The sequence below is a fragment of the Drosophila montana genome, unplaced genomic scaffold (assembly GCF_035044405.1).
Source record: "Drosophila montana isolate Dmon_TW-CO22-7 unplaced genomic scaffold, ASM3504440v1 contig_1264_1, whole genome shotgun sequence".
Classification (NCBI taxonomy): Eukaryota; Metazoa; Arthropoda; class Insecta; order Diptera; family Drosophilidae; genus Drosophila; species Drosophila montana.
The window spans coordinates 390,209-408,758 of record NW_026996243.1 but is presented as its reverse complement, the minus strand read 5'-3'; the positions used below and the strand labels follow the sequence as shown (position 1 = coordinate 408,758).

The 18,550-nt window shown below is 38.2% G+C and overlaps 6 protein-coding genes across 10 annotated transcripts; 1 reads left to right on the top strand and 5 right to left on the bottom strand.

Annotated features, from left to right (window-relative positions):
* Nucleotides 1–143: 143 nt before the first annotated feature.
* LOC135426529 (serine protease snake-like) lies at nt 144–1,581 on the bottom strand. The gene is made up of 5 exons (XM_064679640.1): nt 1,396–1,581; nt 1,064–1,337; nt 694–1,009; nt 369–640; nt 144–295 (listed from the first exon to the last, which is right to left on the bottom strand). Exons 1-5 carry the CDS (start codon nt 1,475–1,477, stop codon nt 208–210), a joined length of 1,032 nt encoding a protein of 343 aa, XP_064535710.1. The 5' UTR covers nt 1,478–1,581; the 3' UTR covers nt 144–207.
* Nucleotides 1,582–1,731: 150 nt separating this feature from the next.
* On the bottom strand, nt 1,732–3,043 carry LOC135426536 (serine protease snake-like). The gene is made up of 3 exons (XM_064679652.1): nt 2,864–3,043; nt 2,523–2,793; nt 1,732–2,470 (listed from the first exon to the last, which is right to left on the bottom strand). Exons 1-3 carry the CDS (start codon nt 2,979–2,981, stop codon nt 1,885–1,887), a joined length of 975 nt encoding a protein of 324 aa, XP_064535722.1. The 5' UTR covers nt 2,982–3,043; the 3' UTR covers nt 1,732–1,884.
* Nucleotides 3,044–3,417: 374 nt separating this feature from the next.
* LOC135426545 (venom protease-like) lies at nt 3,418–4,642 on the bottom strand. Its single transcript, XM_064679663.1, has 3 exons — nt 4,472–4,642; nt 4,145–4,415; nt 3,418–4,078 (listed from the first exon to the last, which is right to left on the bottom strand). Exons 1-3 carry the CDS (start codon nt 4,563–4,565, stop codon nt 3,490–3,492), a joined length of 954 nt encoding a protein of 317 aa, XP_064535733.1. The 5' UTR covers nt 4,566–4,642; the 3' UTR covers nt 3,418–3,489.
* A 142-nt stretch (nt 4,643–4,784) lies between these two features.
* LOC135426552 (probable dimethyladenosine transferase) lies at nt 4,785–6,036 on the bottom strand. Its single transcript, XM_064679674.1, has 3 exons — nt 5,882–6,036; nt 5,112–5,824; nt 4,785–5,038 (listed from the first exon to the last, which is right to left on the bottom strand). Exons 1-3 carry the CDS (start codon nt 5,937–5,939, stop codon nt 4,889–4,891), a joined length of 921 nt encoding a protein of 306 aa, XP_064535744.1. The 5' UTR covers nt 5,940–6,036; the 3' UTR covers nt 4,785–4,888.
* Nucleotides 6,037–8,994: 2,958 nt separating this feature from the next.
* Pkc98E (Protein kinase C) lies at nt 8,995–17,471 on the bottom strand. Of its 5 annotated transcripts, none has more exons than XM_064679006.1 (11): nt 17,086–17,471; nt 15,340–15,679; nt 15,078–15,271; nt 14,177–14,252; nt 14,013–14,125; nt 13,879–13,952; nt 13,163–13,194; nt 11,300–11,370; nt 10,027–11,233; nt 9,828–9,967; nt 8,995–9,769 (listed from the first exon to the last, which is right to left on the bottom strand). In XM_064679006.1, exons 2-11 carry the CDS (start codon nt 15,491–15,493, stop codon nt 9,608–9,610), a joined length of 2,223 nt encoding a protein of 740 aa, XP_064535076.1. In that variant the 5' UTR covers nt 15,494–15,679; nt 17,086–17,471; the 3' UTR covers nt 8,995–9,607. The 5 variants fall into 5 exon arrangements, with proteins under 5 accessions (XP_064535076.1, XP_064535082.1, XP_064535099.1 ...); XM_064679012.1 differs by having other exon boundaries at nt 14,195–14,252; XM_064679029.1 differs by lacking the exons at nt 13,163–13,194; nt 15,340–15,679; nt 17,086–17,471 and having other exon boundaries at nt 15,078–15,154.
* Nucleotides 17,472–17,751: 280 nt separating this feature from the next.
* On the top strand, nt 17,752–18,520 carry Sgt1 (suppressor-of-G2-allele-of-skp1). The gene has a single exon (XM_064679724.1). The coding sequence runs from the start codon at nt 17,854–17,856 to the stop codon at nt 18,394–18,396; it is 543 nt and encodes a 180-aa protein (XP_064535794.1). The 5' UTR covers nt 17,752–17,853; the 3' UTR covers nt 18,397–18,520.
* The last annotated feature ends 30 nt before the right edge of the window (nt 18,521–18,550 follow it).

Below are 18,550 nucleotides of genomic sequence, written 5' to 3'. Positions count from 1 at the left end.
GTTTTTTTTTTTTTTTTTTTGTAAACAACAATAGTGATGGGCGATATTTTGTGTTTTTCTATACATGTCACTGGTACTCTATAGTAGCGAGTCACGCGGTTAAATTTCATGTACCAAAAATTCAGTGCTTAAACTGTGATAAATACTGAGTACGCAATTAATATTTATTAAAAACATATTTAAATAATGATGTTATACAATAATGTTTTAAATTATGAATTTCCGAACATTGCGGTCACTGCGTTTTTTAAGAATCTGTGTTTGGTTCATCACTACGAATAGCCTTGCCAGATCGCTAAAAATAAGAACCAGACTAATTTAAAGCGCGGAAAAGATGTTACTTTTTATAAGTTACATTAAGTTATTACTAGTTATGAGCCATAATTTGCCTAATCCAATCTAAATAGTAATGTACACGCGTATAAATACTGGGAATCTTAGGTGTACCGCAGGATATGCCTGCCGATGTAATACCCATCACGTGGTACATACAAGGATACTCCTTGTGGTACACAAGAATTGGTCCACCTGAGTCGCCATTACAGGTGTCCATTGCCTTTGAAGAGCCCACGCACATTTGGCTAACCGGCTCGAATCCGTGTGGATAGTCCTCGCTTCGTTCAATTACTCTGCGACATATCTGGATACAGGAAGTTATAATTTCCAATACAAGCACATGGTAGTTAATTATACCTCATCTGCAATACGATCCAATTTTACTTTTAGCAGTTTGGGCGATGATTTGCCAGCTAAGCTAGTGCTGCCCCAACCTACGGCTATGAATGAGTCCAAGTTTTCGCCATTCTCGAAGGGCAGGCATGCAGGATGCTTGTATCGATCAAATTTAACAGGTTCTGCCAGTTTAATAATTCCAATATCATTGTATAGGTCCGAGCTCGTAAACTTTGGATGGCGAAAATAGTCAGCCACAGCGTAGTTCTTGGGGGACGCATCCTCTTGATCATTTCCCAAATCCAGATCGCCCAAGCGAACCACATTTACCTCCCCCCTGAGAAAAGTGAATTCCATTAGAATCACGCACGCTGTGTCCACAATTACTTACTGTTCCGACTCAAAGCAATGGGCGGCGGTCAGCACGAATTTATTACTGATGAGTGTGCCGCCGCAAAACCAATCAATCGTGCCCAGCTGCTCATGGCGGTGTCCCAGGCGCGCCATATGGGGAAATTCCTTGGGATCGGCGGGCTGCCCGCCGACAATCAGTGGCGTATATGTGAGACAATTATCGATTGTCTCGTACATGATAGGCGCATTGGGAAACAGAAAGCTGTAGCCCACCTGCTCCTCAAAGACGGCCTTCTTCAAGCTGGTGCAGGCTGTCGATGCAAGAGGCGCTTGGACAAACACATCATGGTGATCGTATATGCTACTTACAGCTGACAATTTGGTTGTTTTGAGCCAAGATCTGATGAAATGGCTGCAGGCCCAGTACAAGAAGAAGCACATATATACACATTTTCAATTTTAATTTGTTTATCAAACAGACAATTGGCACGTTGTCAACCGGTTTGCCGACAACAAACGCCTCGAACTTGGCAGCAGACTAAAAGCGCGCTCTCTGGACAGGTTTACAGTTGCCTAACACCCGCACACACATACACACACACACACACACACACACACACAGCTGGAGCTGGGATAGGGCTGACCAGTGATCAGTAATCAGCTGCTCGGCATGTCAGATGCCTTTTATAGAAAACAATTGCTAGATAGACTTTTTTGCGCATACGCCATGTTGACCCGCTAAGTGTTAGGTAAACACTGAAGGGTCAAATTTAATTATTCCCAGTATCGATTCAATTTAATTGTTAATTGAAATGTTGAAGTCCCGGCTAAGCTTATGCTAACTCGTTTCCACGAATCTCAAGAAATATTTTCAATCTTCTGCTTAATCCAATCCAAGTAGGTATGCACGCGCGTATATAGACTCGGCAGGTTGGGCGTGCCGCAGCCAATGCCTACTGAAGTGATGCCCATGACATGATGCATGCACGGATACTCCTCATGATAGGTCAACACCGGCCCGCCAGAGTCACCGTTGCAGGTATCGTTGGTGTCAGGGGAGCCAATGCACAGCTGTGTGCTCGCATTGAAACCATTGGGCAGGTTCTCAATATCGTCAATCTCTGTACATTTAAAATGAAACCCTTCGAGCTTTGCCTTTCTCAATTTGCTGGAATCCTTGCCGGCAAATGTGGTCTGACCCCAGCCGGTGGCAATGAAGCTGTTATAGCGATTGCCATCACTGAAGGGTAGGCAGGCGGGATGCTTATATACGCTGAAACGCACTCCACGATCCAATTCAATGAGCGCTATATCATTATACATTATTGGGAACTTGTAGTTCGGATGCTCCGTCGTGTTGCGCACGCCAAAGTCTTCGGGCTGTGCATCATCCTTGTCGCTGTCAAAGTCCAGCTCTCCCAGGCGCACTACATTGACCGCACCGCTGCAATAGGAGTTAGGTATAGCCAATGAATTGATGAGTGCTCATTACGCACCTTGGCGAGTAGAGACAGTGAGCTGCAGTGAGCACCAGGCGATTGCTTATCAAAGTGCCTCCACAGAACCAGCTGGTTTTATTGTCGTTGTTGCGATTACCCAAGCGCGCCATATGCGGAAATTCCTTTGGCTCGGCAATTTGGCCACCGGATATCAGTGGCGTGTAACTGTGGCACGTGTCCAAGGTCTTATTAATGATAGGCGCGTCACGCAATAGAAAACTGTAGCTATCCCGTAGATCGTAGACGCTCTTCTTGTACCGGGTGCAGGCTGTTTTAGAGAGAGAGAGACATTATTCAAAATATATATGTACATATGTATGCTTCGTGGCCGTGCTTACAGCTGACTATATCCGAATCTTGGGCAAATATCAATCGCTCGGTCAAGTTGAAAATCAGCAGCCACAGCCCAAACGCTTTCCAATGAAAAACGCTTTTCAAATAGTTCTTGATTTGCATTTTTAATGCTCAGCCGCTAATTACACCCGACTCCAAACTGGGTGCACGCTCAACTGGGTAGAGAATATGGAGAGCATTTTTCTGATTTGAGCGTTTTGATTTCAGGAAATGTAAATATACAAAGCGCACTCTAGTTTGATGATAAGGTGAGAATCTTGTTTCTAGCGTCGCCTATATAATAATATTAATCATTTATAGTTGTTTATGCATATTTACGTATGTATGTATGTGGCCATGCGATTGGTTCTTTATATTCATTTATTTCCATATTTTCGATCATGCATAGTACATACAGGCAGTGGGATTTCCCGCAGTAAAACAGCGTATGTATATTTTTATATGTATGTACATTGTTTTTTTTATTTTTAGAATATGCAAAACCAACTCTCGCGAAACAAATAGCCAATTTCTTAATAAGCCAATAATTACACAATAATTCTTGAAATAATGCCGTTCTGTACTGTTCGAGTTTATTAAATACAAATAAAAAATGATGAATGCTTCATATTCAGTTGTTGTTTGCCATCTCCTGCTTGATCCAATCTAAGTAAAAGTGCACGCGCGTGTAGATGCTGGGCACATTGCCTGTGTCGCAGCCAATGCCTACTGAAGTGACGCCCATCACATGGTACATACAGGGGTACTCGTCATGATAGTTCAACACCGGACCACCGGAGTCGCCGTTGCAGGTGTCCTTATTCTCAGGGGAACCAATGCAGAGCATTGTGCTCACATTGTACCCATTAGGCAGCTCTATTAGATTGGTGGTTGTGAGGCATTTGTTTCCAAAGTTCCTAAGCTGCACTTTCAGCAGCTTTGTGGACTCTTTGCTGGCGGCAAACCGCTGGTGGCCCCAACCAATGGCAATGAAATTCTCGCTGCGTTGGCCATCATGGAAGGGCAGGCAGGCGGGATGTTTATAAACGCTAAAACTGACAGCACGATCTAGTTGCAACAGGGCGATATCATTATAAAGAATCGTATAATTGTAGCCCGGATGCTCGATTATCTTTTGCACACCAAAGTCCTCGGGCTGTGCATCATCCTTGTCGCTGGCAAAGTCCAATTCACCCAAGCGCACAACATTGACTGCACCACTACAAAAACAAAACAAAAAAGATTATAACAAAATTTGTACCAATAAATCAGTTTTCATTACACACCTTGGCGAGTAGAGACAATGGGCTGCAGTAAGCACCAAGCGCTGGCTTATCAAAGTGCCGCCGCAGAGCCAGTTGGTTTTATTGCTACTGTCGCGATTGCCCAAACGAGCCATGTGCGGGAATTCCTTGGGTTCAGCAGGTGTTCCGCCGACTATTAGCGGCCGAGAGCCATGACAGGAATCAATAGTCTCCCATTGAACAGGCGCATTTGCGAATAAGAAACTGAACGGCACTCGCTCTTCGAAGATGTCGCGCTTCAACTGCGTGCAAGCTGCAGATATCAAGTGGTGCTTAGTTTATACAAAGATATCAGATAACAATAATTACACTGCTTTAGTGCTGGATCCGGATCTTGACCGAGTGCGAAAGACACCTGCACCACAATAATAAGCAACACACAAGCAGCTTTAATCAGCGCCATTATAATATCAGCATCAGTTGTTTTGCGATACTTTGAACTTTATTTAAACAAGATTCGAGAGCGACTGATCAATACGAGTCGCATTAATTGATCAACTCGCTGAATGATACGCTGGCGAGCAAAAATATTAACATGATTCTCTCGGGCTCTCTCGGAACTGTTGTGTTACGAACCATAATGCCGTTACAATGCATTGAGCCTAAGATCCCAATAAGATAATTTGTATACGATTATTAATGTATGCACACATACAAAGTTTATTAAAATTATTAAACAAGGTATAAAGATATTTTACAATTAACCACGCTCTAAAGCAGCTCCCTTCAGTTGAAATGTATGCCAGCCGAATTGAAAGCCAACAACAGGCGCATAAACTCATCAATGTCCATAGATCGGGCCCGTGAGCCACTTACGCCCTGTTCCTCCAGTATGCTCATGACCTTCTCCTGCATATTAAAGTTTTCCTCAACTTGCTAAAAAAAATTTAAAAAAAAAAAAAAAAACAATTAAAACAGACCATTAATGATTATCTGAGCATGAACTCACCTCATTCCTTAACGAACGATACAATTTGTAGTTCTTGTCCAGCATTTCAATCACAGAGTTAACTTTGAAGGTTGCCGCTAGCGTTTTGTTTTTGCGCAAAAATGCTATGCGGGTTAGGCCATCCCATTCGGTAAAATTAACTGGCGGTGGTGGATTCTTTGGCTCCAGACGCACCACACTCGACTCCACCTTGGGCGGCGGCTTGAAATTATTTTTGCCCACCTTCATTAACATGTCCACACGTGCCAATAACTGTGTATTGATGCTCAAACGGCAATAGAGCTTGTCGCCCGGCTTGGCCACCAGACGTTGTGCAAATTCACGCTGGAACATCAGTACCGCGCAGCGAAACAGAGGACGATGAAGCAACAATTTGAAGATTAATGGCGAACTAATCTGGTAAGGTACGTTGGCTATGCACAGATCGAAGAATGGCAGATCTGCCTTCAAAAAATCTCCGATTAGCACCTGTAGTTTCGGCTGCAGTGGTGTCGCCTGTACACGTTTCTGCAGCTCCGCTGCAAGACGTGTGTCAATTTCGCAGGCAATAACCTTTTTGGCACGCTCCAGCATGCGCACAGTCATGTTGCCCGTGCCGGGACCGATTTCCAGCACCACATCGGTGGCTCGCAGTGCAGCTTTTTCCAGCATCGTAGTTATGACCAAGGGATTCTTTAATATATGCTGTCCAAAATCCTTGTTGAACACAATACCTGTAAAGCAATTGCTTATGCACTAGTTAGGGGAATTTGTTACATATATACACATACCTTGCTTTTGCACCTCATTGTGTATGCGACTTTTCTTTTCTGTTTTTACTTTTGGCATGTTAAAAGTGTAAATAAACTGAAGATATGCAGTTAGGGCTGCTGGAAATTCAATTTGTTTTGCTTCGTCTTCTTTACATCTGATTTTTGGGTGCCATGTGCGCGGTTCAGAGTTGCATGCACTGCTGGCGTTGCCAGATCGCCTGTAGGCGCGCTTTTATTATGAAACGTTATTTTTAAAAATAAGGATTGAATTAAAAGACGTTTAATACATTTGTATCTTTATTTATTAATTAGATCTCATTAAATCTTTACTTAACATTATAAATCAATTTTAGTAATTTAGTTTTCTTTGGTTATCTTTCCTCACTTCGTCTTACATTTTGTTATCATTTATTTAGTTGCTCACTGTCTTCCCTTAGTAAATTTTTTTTACAACATATCAACTGTTGGCTTTTGACTTTTTTGTAGCTTATTTATTCTTTTCTTTAAATATACTCTTAAACATTATTTATCCTTTTGTTTTTTGTCAATAAATTGTTGTCGGGCTTGGTTTTTTAAATACTTTTTTATTTTGTTTAATATTCTTTCAGTGAGTAGTTTCGCAATTTTGCTATTTGTTATTTTATTAAATGATGTCTGTCTATAAAATCTAAATTGCGAAGGTACATGGAAAGGTGTATCTGTAGGCGTGGCATATGGCTGTGGGTATGCATATTGTAACTAAATCGATATTACAAAATGTTTCGAACTTCAGCTTGTATATGTTAGTCAAGTGAATTCAATCGTTTGTCACAATTTATTGGTTTCTAAATTATATTGATAGCTTTATTATGCTCGGCACAAAGCATTTAAAATATTAAAATCTGTCAAACTGGCAATTTTGAGAAATAACGGCATGCCAATTGATCTCAATACGTTGTTCTGCTTGCTTCTTTTTAAGCTAAACTAGGCTCAAAATAAGTTGAACATGTTCATAGTCAACTCAGCCATTGCTTGGGCCTGCAGATCTACTAGTTCATATACAAAGGTCTGCTGTGGATGAGCAGTGGGTGCACTCAGTGGTTCTTCTTCTCGTAAATGCAGTAGTTAGCCAGACAGAAGAAGGTGTTGCAATTTGACTGTAGTTAAACTTTGTTCTACACTGGGCCATGTTGGCGATTTGTTGCAAATATTGGTTTTAATGAGCTTACAGCTAACATCCCGTTTTAAACATGTTCTGTTTTTTTCGTTTTTTTTTTTTTTTTTTATTCAGGTTACGCGTTACATTTGGTTTTGTTTTTTGTTTCTTTTTCACAATGCGCTTCAGCTGCTGCCCCTCCAGTTCGGTAACAACCAACAGTTTTGTTTCTTTTTTGTATTTTGTTTGCTTGTTCCTCGAGCGAGGCGGTTCTCATGGGTATAAACTAATGTATGTATGGCTGGCTGGATCCGTATATAAATTTGTGATAATCTGTTGTTTTTACAACTGCAATGTCGAACTTTTTTGTTGCATTTATATAATTTTTTATATATGTTTAACATTTATCCTGTCTTCATTTTAATTTAGTAAAATGCTGTTTTGAGAATACTTGAGGTTAACATTTAAATGGGTAACTAGCGCTTGCGCTCTGCTTACTATTTCATAATATTATTATTACACATTTGGGTTTGTTATCATTACATACAAAGTTTTATCTTGTTTTTGTATATTTTTTGTTTTTAGTTAACAATGTTGCTTATAATTAGTATTCTTTGCTATATACTGCCAGTTGTTGCATACAAATTTATCAAACTTAGTACTCGGCAAACAATTTGCGCTACTGTAAATGCAGCACAAGAATAGTGAGGTTCACTTTCAAAATACAATATTTTACTTGCTTTCAAATCAACAAAAATAAAAGCAAGGTTTACAAAAAACATTTCACATCGATTGATACAAATGAAACTAACAAATTTCGATGCCATATTTATAACTGAGCCCATTGCGAAGTTCCGCTTCAGTTAAAATGGTTTCTATATGTTGGCTTTTTTGTTTGTATATTTTTCATGTATGCAAATTGTATTTGTTATTTCGAGTCTTTGGTTTTAAAATCAACACATATATATTTATTATTTAATATTGGTATTATTACATACATTATCTCTGTTTTGATATATATATATATATATATAATATAATTTGTTCTGTTTTGTTGCCTGGTTTTTGTTTTACAGTTTTAACTGTATATTTCACATATACTAGATTAATTCTATGCACATATATACATGTATATATATATGTATTTAAATATTTGTAGTAATGTATTGTTAAATTAATATATATTTATATATATATATATATTTATATATATTTATATATATATATATATATACATATATATACATATATATATATACATATACATACATATATATACATACATATATATATATACATATATATTTATACTTTACTCAATTTTTATATTTTCTCCAACTTATAGGCTAAACACATTTTGTTTTATATTTGTAATTTGTGTTCCATAAAATATATATGACTTTAGAAATTTTTTGGTTTTACTTTAAAGTTTGTTCTCATTTTACGACTAAGCTTAGTTTCATTTAATTAGTGCTATTGTTTAATTTTCTGTATTTGTTTAGCTCGGTTTTTGTGTGTGTGGGTTTATGTTTTAATGTGTTTGTTTATTTTTGGCTTAATTGTTTTTCCTTTTACTTTGTTCATGTTATAAAATATTATATTTATATGTATAACAATAAGTTAATTTTAAAATAATATCGCTTTAATACTTGAGAAGGAAATTGTGCAAGATTTCGAATACGCATAAAGTTCTTTAAATGTTTTTATCGTATTTACTTGTGTATACAGACGGCTTGTTGTATTGGCTGTTGTGACATTCTCTTGAGATTCGCATAGGAGCAAGTGACTCGCTAAGGATAGCGCTGTTGCGAGATATCTACATTTGAGTGCGATTCTGGCACATTACTAAATAAAAAACTAATAACAAAAAGCATGGCGCTGCGTTTGCAACATTGACTAGATCAGGGCATATTTTTGGCAATAGTTCTTTTTTTTTGGTTGGGGGAGGAGGATACGATTTGATAAGCTGCAAAAATAGCACCTTGCTTTGAGGGGATTTGAGCATTAACACGAGCAATAGCAAAGGATTTGAAAAAGATAGATAGTGCGATCAATAACATAATACATTTAAAATACTTTGCCTGCGTGTCTCTGTGTGCGTTGTGTGTGTATGTGTGTACGTGTATGTATACAATTTAGAGTTAGTTGTTTATTGGCACTGGTCGTTGTTGACGACTGTAGGATTCCCAACGCATATGTGTAGTAGTTACAGTAGATATTATCATGTCTATCTATATATAACTTGCGATTCTCAGCTTTTCCTTTTGCATTTGCATTTTTAGTTGTGATTCCTTTATAGAGCTACGCTTTTGTAATTTCCAACAGACAACTTAAAACAAATAAACAGAGAACTTATAAAAAAACGACAACTGGAAACAGACAACAATAAAGCGTTCATAAAGTGTTCAACGGAAGCAAATTTTAGGTTCATGTGCTAGGGAGATAAGCTAGGGCTAGGAATAGGCTAAGAGATTAGCATTGGGCTACATCTAATTAAAAACCTGGCAATGAATTGCCCTGTGCTTCTTCTTTCGACTGATCCAGTTTGCTGGTTTATTTCCCGCCAAAACTAAGCGCATATCCAATCCAATAATCCAACGGTCGCCGCTTTAAAACACCTTGCGCTCTGGCCCGAACTTGGGATTGACAAATGAGAAGCCGGCGAACTCATCCTGATTGATGCAACGTATGACATCATTACCAATTGGTGTTAGCACCGGCTCCTCTTTGGTGAATTCGGCGTCGAAATTATTGGCATCACGTGGGTTTTTCTATAAATAAAAATCACGAGATGAACAAGATTTTCAGTAGTTTTTACTTAATATGTACCATTTTAGGTCGGAATGGTGGCTTTATGTTGCGCTTTTCCAGTTCCTTCCAGTCGAGTTTATTGAAGAATGCATGCTTGCGGATTTCATTCTCATCGCCTGTGCAGCCTAAACGCTGTTCTGGATTCTTGGTGAGAAAACCTAGAATTAGAATTGGTTATATATTAACAGATGTGATTAAATGAGAGCTCGTAGTTTACCTTTTAATATGGACACGGCTTCGCGGGACAACCATACAGGATAGAGCACATCATCATGCATAATGGAGTCAAAAAGCTCATCTTCATTATCAGCCTCAAACGGCGGCTGGCCAGCCATCATTTCGTACATGAGTACGCCCAACGCCCACCAGTCAACGGATGCGCCGTACTCCTGTTCCTTGAGAATTTCGGGGGCTATGTAATCGGGTGTTCCACAGAAAGTCGTTGTCAGCATGCCGTTCATTATGCCTTCCTTACACATGCCAAAGTCAGCTAGCTTACAGTGCCCCTCCTGGTCAAGCAGAATGTTGTCCAGCTTCAGATCGCGATAGATAACGCCATGAGTGTGTAAAAATTGCAGGGCAAGCGTCACCTCGGCGGCGTAGAAAGCGGCACGGGCCGCCTCAAAACGACGCGCCTTCTGTATTTGAAACATAAGATCGCCACCGTTTACATATTCCATGACGAAGAACAAACGGTCCGGAGTCTGAAAACACGAATGCAGCGCCGTGAGGAACGGATGATTGGCGGCTAGGGCCAGGATGCGTTTTTCGGTCATTGTGCAGTCAACATCGTCGTCCTGTATAATGGCATCCTTCTTTAACACCTTAATGGCATAGATCTCATCGGTGCCCTTCTTCTCGGCCAGCATCACCTTGCCAAAGGAGCCCTTGCCCAGCACCTTGATAAAGTTAAAGTCCAGCAGCGAGCACTTGCCTGGACGTGAATCTCCTCCGCCCACAGCTAAGCTCATGCAGCTGCTGCTGTTGTAGCCGCTTGTCAGCGTAGTCGTTGAGGTGGCCAAGCTGTCGGCCGACATGGTGCCACTGCGAAATGAGGCGCCTGGCACATTGTCGCCCCCTTCGCAGCCTAGCGAAGCGCCATAATTGTCTTCGCCGCCCGGTTGACTCAAGTATTTGGAGCGGCGCGGCTGCTGGCCCTGCTTGTCCGGTGAAATGCCCAGGGAGCTGAGTATCTCGGCCATTTGCTTGGTATTGATGCCGCACGTGTTGGCCACATTCTTTTGGCACCGCTTGTGGACGTTCATATAACATGTCTCGCACTGTAGGCCCTGCTTAATGAGTCCATAGAGCAACGAGCCACAGTGATCGCAGAATGTGAAACGCTTGTAACTGTGCACCACAAACCGATGTGGCACATTCACATTGAACCGCTGCCCGGCCGGCACCACTTCCACTTTGGCTTGCTGCAAATGTAAATAAGTGACATCAAATATTGAGTTCAATTTGAATGTAGCCATTTCTGAACTTACCTCTTCGCGCATGCCAGGACATTTGGAGACCACAGACAGATGGCATTTTTTATGTACAACTAAGGTGCAAACTATAAATGATTAGACCAAAATATAATCTTATTAATCTGACAGTTAAATAATGATTTTATTTATGAACTTGCAAGCTGCACGACTCATCATCCTCAGCATTTGAGGTGAAGTGCAGGATAATTCAAGTCATAGCAGTGCAGTACACTATGCAATATTTACAAATCTACTTTTAAAATAATTAATTTGATTTACACATTCAGAGGTTAGACACACTGAGCAAATTAGCATATTCGATTAACTTTGTCACTTAACAACAAATTATATGCGTGTAAGGGTATATGTACGTTGGTTTATATTTTGTGTCATATTTCAAATGCAAATTAGTTTCCTTAATTTAATGGACAGCAAAAGAATTGTTTATTCACATGTGTATAACTGTGCAGATGTTGCTTGTGGCGTGCAAATTGTCAAAATTAATAATAATATTAAGTTGTCCCGAATGCTTAAGCATCAGTAAACACTTCCACAAAGCCAATAAGAATTTTGTAAAACTTTAAATTATGACGATAAAAAAAAAATCGAAAACATCTATTTAATATTTGGACATTTTATGTACAATGTACAAAAGAGAATTTGCATTGTAGAATTCTAATAATAAATAAAAGTAATCCATTGTAAAATTTATTTAGAAACCCATCATAGAATTTGTTCCACTTGATTTTATTAATTTAAAATTATGATGAAATTTGAGTTCTATCTTTATCTTTATCTTTAAATATACATATACTATTATGTACATATATATTATAATTATTGGCATATATGCAGAGAAGCACGCGATTGCGATTGGTTGGTAAAAATGTTATTGGCTTAACATAAACGCACACGGAAAAAGATGCGTAGGTAAATGATTTTGGAATACAATTCAGGCAAAATTGAAAGAGTTTTACTTTTAAATCATTTTTCAAATGCAAGTATATAATTTGTGGCATGAACTATTTGAGCTAATCCTTTAAAAGAACAAAGTCGTCAACTTCTTTAAGTCAGTCTTGTACATTGTTAAGCTAAGTTCAATAAATAAATATATCGAAATCAAAACATTTTCTAGTATATCCGTAGTAAAGCCATTTTAATTGTAGCACACATATACATTAATTTAAGATTAAGAATTTTTCGACACTGACAAAGAGAAAACAAATTTGTGCCACGATTCAACATGAACTTTAATTAGAATTACAAACAATTCAAAAATATTTGTACACAACTAATTTTATATGAATATCTGTTAAATGAGATAATGATAGACGCCTACTTTATCCTAACTTATATATACTTATTTAAAGCTTAGGAAATTTCACTTTAAGCAGGATCGTTCTGCCGCAAATAATCCTAAGCCTTGAAGACAAATCTTTTGTTTACGTTTAGTATGTTTTGAAATCTGTCGATAAACCTTAACATATAACGATTGGTTTGGTGGCAAGACAGTGTAAAACAGACTTTAAGATGTGTGTATATAAATTAAAACATAAATTAAAATGGTCAACGCATTACTTTTGATGCATGGACAATGCATAGAGAAGCGATAGCAGCGACGGCGCAAATTGAAAATATGTCTTTCCTTATTATAGTAAATATTGATATTGAGAAAATGCAGCTATTATTAATATGAACAAAGACAAATGCTTTGATTCTTGGACCGAAACTGAACAACATCAACAAACAACAACGAACGAATGAAACGAGCAAATGCAAGTGATGGATAGGTTTTTTTTTTAATTTTTTAATGCTCTTTGCAGAGACTTATAGGTCTCTGGTAAGATATTCCTTTTTAATTTTAAGCAAAACACATACCTTGACATTGATAGCCTTGTTTACCAATTCCCCTGCAAAAAGGCAAGAAATTCCGTGGCTATTGCATATATATTTCTTTTTTAACTGAATGATGAGTGTTTTGTTGTGAAGGCATGAATGTATGCGAAAAACAAAAATAATAATAAGAAAATAAGCCCGCAGCTCGGAACCAAAGGATGAAAGTCAAGCATATGTATATAGCATGAGAGACCAGCCCAGTGAACAAATTGCAGCTGCATACGCCAAAAAAAATCCCTCAAGTAACCCCGGTTATGTGAAAATAGTTAATCAAGAGAAATATTAATAATAAAAAAACTTATGGTTAAGAGAGCTTAATACGTAGTGGAGCCCAAAGAGTTGTAAATTTACGATTACGATACATCGAACTCAAAACGTTTTTATAAATAATAAGTAGTTAGAAATAAAATAAAATTATAAAGAATTAGAGTAATGGCAATGCTTTGATGTGTGTTTTGTAAATCATATAAAACCCCAAAAACTATTATTACATATATATAAATATATATACATATATATATATATATATATATATAAATAAATATACATGTATATATATATATATATATATATATATATATATATATTAATCACTGTAATTACAACTCAAAAATGGTACTATAGATGGACACCCTGGCTGTGAGTACGCTCAGAGCATTCATATATGTGAAATAAAATGCGATATTTCCATGACTTACCAAATAAACTCGCGACAATGTGAACAGAAGGTCGGCTGGCGCAAAAACGTGGCCATAAACTTATGCCCGTTAACCTGTGATTAGAAAATCAATTATTGATCAGTAAACGAGAGTGACTACTGTAGACAGCGTACCTGATGCACACGACGGCGCATAGCGCCACGGCGTCGATTGAACCCGGCGCGTTCTTTGAATTCCTTGTTAACGGCAACAGTCTGCTCCACCTCGGCATCCGCTTTAGCTTGATCTGTAAATTTGAGCAGGTTATAGTGCCCTCCAGAAATTGAGAATAACTAACCATAATGCTCATGCCTACCATTGCGGTTCTTCAGCTCGATAATTACGTGGATTTTACCCTGTGGTTCTAGGTTAATCTGCAATAAAGAAGATTATTATCAATACAAGACAGTTTAATAGAGGTTGATAGACAGCCCTTACCCGAGACCGTAAATTTTTATAACAGATAATTTACAAACGAATTAAAAGCGTTAAAAAGTCAACCGATAAGTTAACTCAACCCTTTCTTTTTACAAAAAGCTATTCATAATAAAATAAATAATTAAAAAGATTGACTAAATCTAAAAAAAAAACTAGAAAGTTTTATTGCCCTGTACTTGACAAATATGACAATGTTAAATAAACCTTATATATTTGCCTATTTTAATAGAAGAGGGGATTACAGTTGTTTCCCTTGCAGTGAGTATCATAATCTTGTCACGAAATAGATCACTATAATATAAATTCAAAAAGCTGTTTAATACCCGATCCATCTATAATAATAATAGGAACACTATAGATATATATACGAACAAAACATTGATATAACATTGTATAAGTTCATGTTTTTGAAGATAACTTCACCAAACTTGGCAACTACAAGTTTTATCATGTTCCATATATAAGATACCTTTTCATATTTTTGAAGGCAAAGCAAAGAATATATCGGAGAAATCATCAAGATTTAAAATTAAGGCTTTGTGTGGCTAAAATCAGAAAAATAAATCGTACTTTACTCTATTTCAATAAGGGTATCTAATCTTCGAAACCCCAAGTAAACTGAACTTAATTACTTTTCGTTAAACAAAAACTTGGCAATATTTTGGATAAAATCCTAATTTTTACTCTTACTATCATTTCTCTCTCATCTTTTGATCAATATTTTGGAGCAAGGAAAATATTATTGTGTAACAGTTACTCACCCATAGATCTGGCGCTCCCGACTCGCTCTGCATCAGATCCTCGAATGGTATAATGCAATTTGCGACGAAGTCATCCGGTGGCAGGGCTGCATCATGGAAAACAGTCAAGTTGATGTTGCGCGCATTGGTCACGTCGTGGACGAACTGCTCGTTCCATACTGGATCGAATGTCTTTGGTCGTGTTGTCGAGCGATCTATTAAGTTATATGTTTTGAATGAATCTATGAGTGTTATCAAATCGTTGCGATTCTGAAAAACTCACCAAAATGACTCTCGTCGACATCAATGGACACGTAGGGATCGATCAGCTGCTCATCGGCCAATTTGCCAAATGTTAAATTGTGGCGCTTTTGAAAATCTGTTGGACGCAGGCCGCTCGCCTCGCAAACCTTGATCTGCAGTTTACCCGTAAACATGTCGCTGATTGCTTCAGCTGCACTTGCAACTCTTTTGGGTTAATGTGTGTTAATAGTGTTGCTGTTGTTATTGTGTCGATCTATATCTTGGCAGGAATTGGCAGCGCCGCGTCAATGCGGCTGCGGTGGTAACAAAACGTTGTCGCTCAGTGAGTGTTTGTCAATCGAAAGGTGGTTGAAGTTGTACTAATTAAAAAAAAGTCAAGATAATAATAATTGGGATTAGTTGCCAATTATCTGCAGGCTCTTCAATATTGGTAATCTAGCTCAATGACACTCTGGAATATGCTCAAGTGAATTTCAAGGTCGCTCTCGAATTGACATTGATGGAAAATGGGAGCATAACAACAGCAACAGCAACAAGAACAACGCGCATATTCTTAAACGTTGCACTTCCGTTCAGCATTGAAATTTGAGTTAGTCAGCATTGGAATTTACTCGCTCACCGAATTATGAAACGCACAAGAGATAATCACAAACATGTATTTATATGCATGTATTAATAAGTGCTCGTGTATGCTCGTAGATACATGGACTAAGATAAAGCTTAAATAAATTTGCCCTTAACAAAGTTGTTGTTGTCGCTTAGATTTGATTTGCTTTTACATATTCTCATGCACAATTATTTTTCCTTTTTTATTTTTATGTATTTACTACCTTCAACTCATAAACATACACACACACGCGCACACACACACACACAGAGAGAAACAGACAAGCACTCGGTCAGTGCATACATAGCAGCAGTAGCAGATATTTTTCACAAATAAAACAACAAAGAAAGAATAACAAGCAATCCTAATACCTCTGCACCAGCCCCGCACCTCGACACCCACAATCAGCACAAGCAACCTCCACTCACACCCACAAGCAGTATTGCGATTGCTAGTCAGCCCATCGTACACACGAGCGCGAGCTCTCGCTCTTTCTCTCTCTCTTCCTCTTTCTCTCTATCGTTTATGGGAACACGAGAAATTCTCATGCAAACACACACACACACAGGCAGACGCTTATATTCCAGCACAAGTAACACACACGAGCAAGGCAAAACAGTAATAGAAAAAATGCAAATTGCACAAGCAAATTTGACAATACGACTATTGCGTTAGTGCGTTATTTTACAATTGCCGTTAAATCAACAAAAATACCACTTGAAAACTTATGGGTACTAGAGAGAGCGCGCAGCTTCGTTAAAGAGTAGAGCAACAGAGAACCAACAGAAAAGAACCAAACAGACAGGCGCAGTACTTGAATGACCCAAATATGACAGTGCACACTGGTTGGAAAAGCGTATTTTCTTAAACATATTTTAGCATTTGCATATCTCCATAGCTTACGTTATTAAATGAACAAAAGTTGAATATTCATCAACAATTAGTTGCATCTTTTATGCCACATATTTATTTTTGAAAATAGCAAACATTTTAAAGCATTTCATTTATTATTTTTGGGATCAGTCTATTCTGTCTGGTTTATAAGGAACCAGCTGTGCAAAAAGAAGCATACATGTAATTGGAAGAGCGCGGTGGCGCGCAGACCAGACCTTCGGGGAATCGGTGGACACTACATTACAATACACCTCAATTACTTACCTTTTCTCGCAAGGGTACCGTGGCTGTGGCTGTGCGCCGTGCTGCTCTCTTCGCCTTGCTATGTGTGCGCTCTCGATTGTTGGTATATTAGAGAAAAATGTTCAGCTACATACATATGTACATACATATGTGCGAAAAAATTAAGGATGGCACATACACAAGCACAAGCGCGCACACACACATACGCAAACAGACACCCTGTTTGCACAATTCCAATTGGAAATTATTTCAAGGAATTTTCGCCTTTCTGTTTTACAATGGCAATGTGTTTACACAATATTCTTACACAAACACACTTTCCAGCATTTTTCGACAATAGAATTTCATTTCGAGCACGGTTAATTAAAGCAAAAATAAAAATTATTTATCGTCTCTCGCTCGCCTTCGCCTTTGACAATTACATAGATCAGTGTGGCTGCAATTCCAATGACCAGAAATACTAATTTAAAAAATAAATACAGGATTTAGTCTATGAAAAATACTAGCGAATTATAAAGTAAAAAAAATTATTAGGAGGCATTATTTAGTGCTAGGGTATGAAAACTAATGAATATTTTGAAAATAATTGGATGAAATTTATTTAGTATTTTATTGCCTATAAATTTGATTTCAGCTGTCACACTGGCCACACAGCTGATTTCGAAGCTTGGGGCAACTCTATTTGATTTCTAGATATTTCCCATCATCTTAGTAGTCCCACTGAACTTGTTTAAAAATATTTACTAATTACACATCTAATTTAATATCGACTGATAGTTCATACGCAGAATGTCTATGCGATTTGACTGGTATCAATCAGAGACCAAAGTGGTCATAACAGTCCTCCTCAAAGGCGCCATAGAGAAGAATTACGCCGTCAAGATTGAGGCACAAAAAGTACATATGACCGCAGATGGTCATGAGATGCTGCTCCATCTGCTCCATCCAATTGTTGTGGAGCGCTCCTCACACAAAGCCTATGCAACAAAAGTTGAAATAACATTGGCCAAAGAGACGGGCGTACGCTGGGAGAACCTCGAACAAAAAGCTGAACCCGTTGCAGTACTGTCCACTCGTCAGGCTAAGAACTGGGATCGATTGGTCATCGAAGAGGAAAAAATTGACGAAAAGGAGGCAAAGGGCGAGGCCGCCTTGAACCAGCTATTCAAAAAGATCTACAGCTCATCCTCCCCGGAAGTGCAAAAAGCCATGAACAAATCTTTCTCAGAATCTGGTGGGACAGTTCTAAGCACCAACTGGAACGAGGTTTGCAAGGAGAAGGTCACTGTCAAGCCGCCCGAAGGTACCGAATTCCGCGAATGGGAGAAATAAATTACTATTATTAAATAATTACTATTAAGAAGCATAAAAATAAATACCCAACAGACAAGAAAATGAGATATTAATATTAATAGAAAAGATATGTTTCAAATAAATTTGAGCTTAACCTTACTAATACAGATGCGTTTATTAATGTGTATGCGCG

Coding starts and splice junctions, on each gene's coding strand:
- LOC135426529 (XM_064679640.1), bottom strand. CDS start 1,477: ATGTGTATATATGTGCTTCTTCTTGTACTGGGCCTGCAGCCATTTCAT. Junction 1,338..1,395: donor AAACAACCAAATTGTCAGCT/GTAAGTAGCATA, acceptor TTGCATCGACAG/CCTGCACCAGCTTGAAGAAG. Junction 1,010..1,063: donor CATTGCTTTGAGTCGGAACA/GTAAGTAATTGT, acceptor CACTTTTCTCAG/GGGGGAGGTAAATGTGGTTC.
- LOC135426536 (XM_064679652.1), bottom strand. CDS start 2,981: ATGCAAATCAAGAACTATTTGAAAAGCGTTTTTCATTGGAAAGCGTTT. Junction 2,794..2,863: donor AGATTCGGATATAGTCAGCT/GTAAGCACGGCC, acceptor TCTCTAAAACAG/CCTGCACCCGGTACAAGAAG. Junction 2,471..2,522: donor CACTGTCTCTACTCGCCAAG/GTGCGTAATGAG, acceptor CTCCTATTGCAG/CGGTGCGGTCAATGTAGTGC.
- LOC135426552 (XM_064679674.1), bottom strand. CDS start 5,939: ATGCCAAAAGTAAAAACAGAAAAGAAAAGTCGCATACACAATGAGGTG. Junction 5,825..5,881: donor CAATGAGGTGCAAAAGCAAG/GTATGTGTATAT, acceptor ATTGCTTTACAG/GTATTGTGTTCAACAAGGAT. Junction 5,039..5,111: donor ATCGTTCGTTAAGGAATGAG/GTGAGTTCATGC, acceptor AATTTTTTTTAG/CAAGTTGAGGAAAACTTTAA.
- LOC135426545 (XM_064679663.1), bottom strand. CDS start 4,565: ATGGCGCTGATTAAAGCTGCTTGTGTGTTGCTTATTATTGTGGTGCAG. Junction 4,416..4,471: donor GGATCCAGCACTAAAGCAGT/GTAATTATTGTT, acceptor TGATATCTGCAG/CTTGCACGCAGTTGAAGCGC. Junction 4,079..4,144: donor CATTGTCTCTACTCGCCAAG/GTGTGTAATGAA, acceptor TTGTTTTTGTAG/TGGTGCAGTCAATGTTGTGC.
- Pkc98E (XM_064679006.1), bottom strand. CDS start 15,493: ATGTTTACGGGTAAACTGCAGATCAAGGTTTGCGAGGCGAGCGGCCTG. Junction 14,126..14,176: donor TGGTAGGCATGAGCATTATG/GTTAGTTATTCT, acceptor TCAAATTTACAG/ATCAAGCTAAAGCGGATGCC. Junction 11,234..11,299: donor GTCCTGGCATGCGCGAAGAG/GTAAGTTCAGAA, acceptor TTACATTTGCAG/CAAGCCAAAGTGGAAGTGGT.
- Sgt1 (XM_064679724.1), top strand. CDS start 17,854: ATGTCTATGCGATTTGACTGGTATCAATCAGAGACCAAAGTGGTCATA.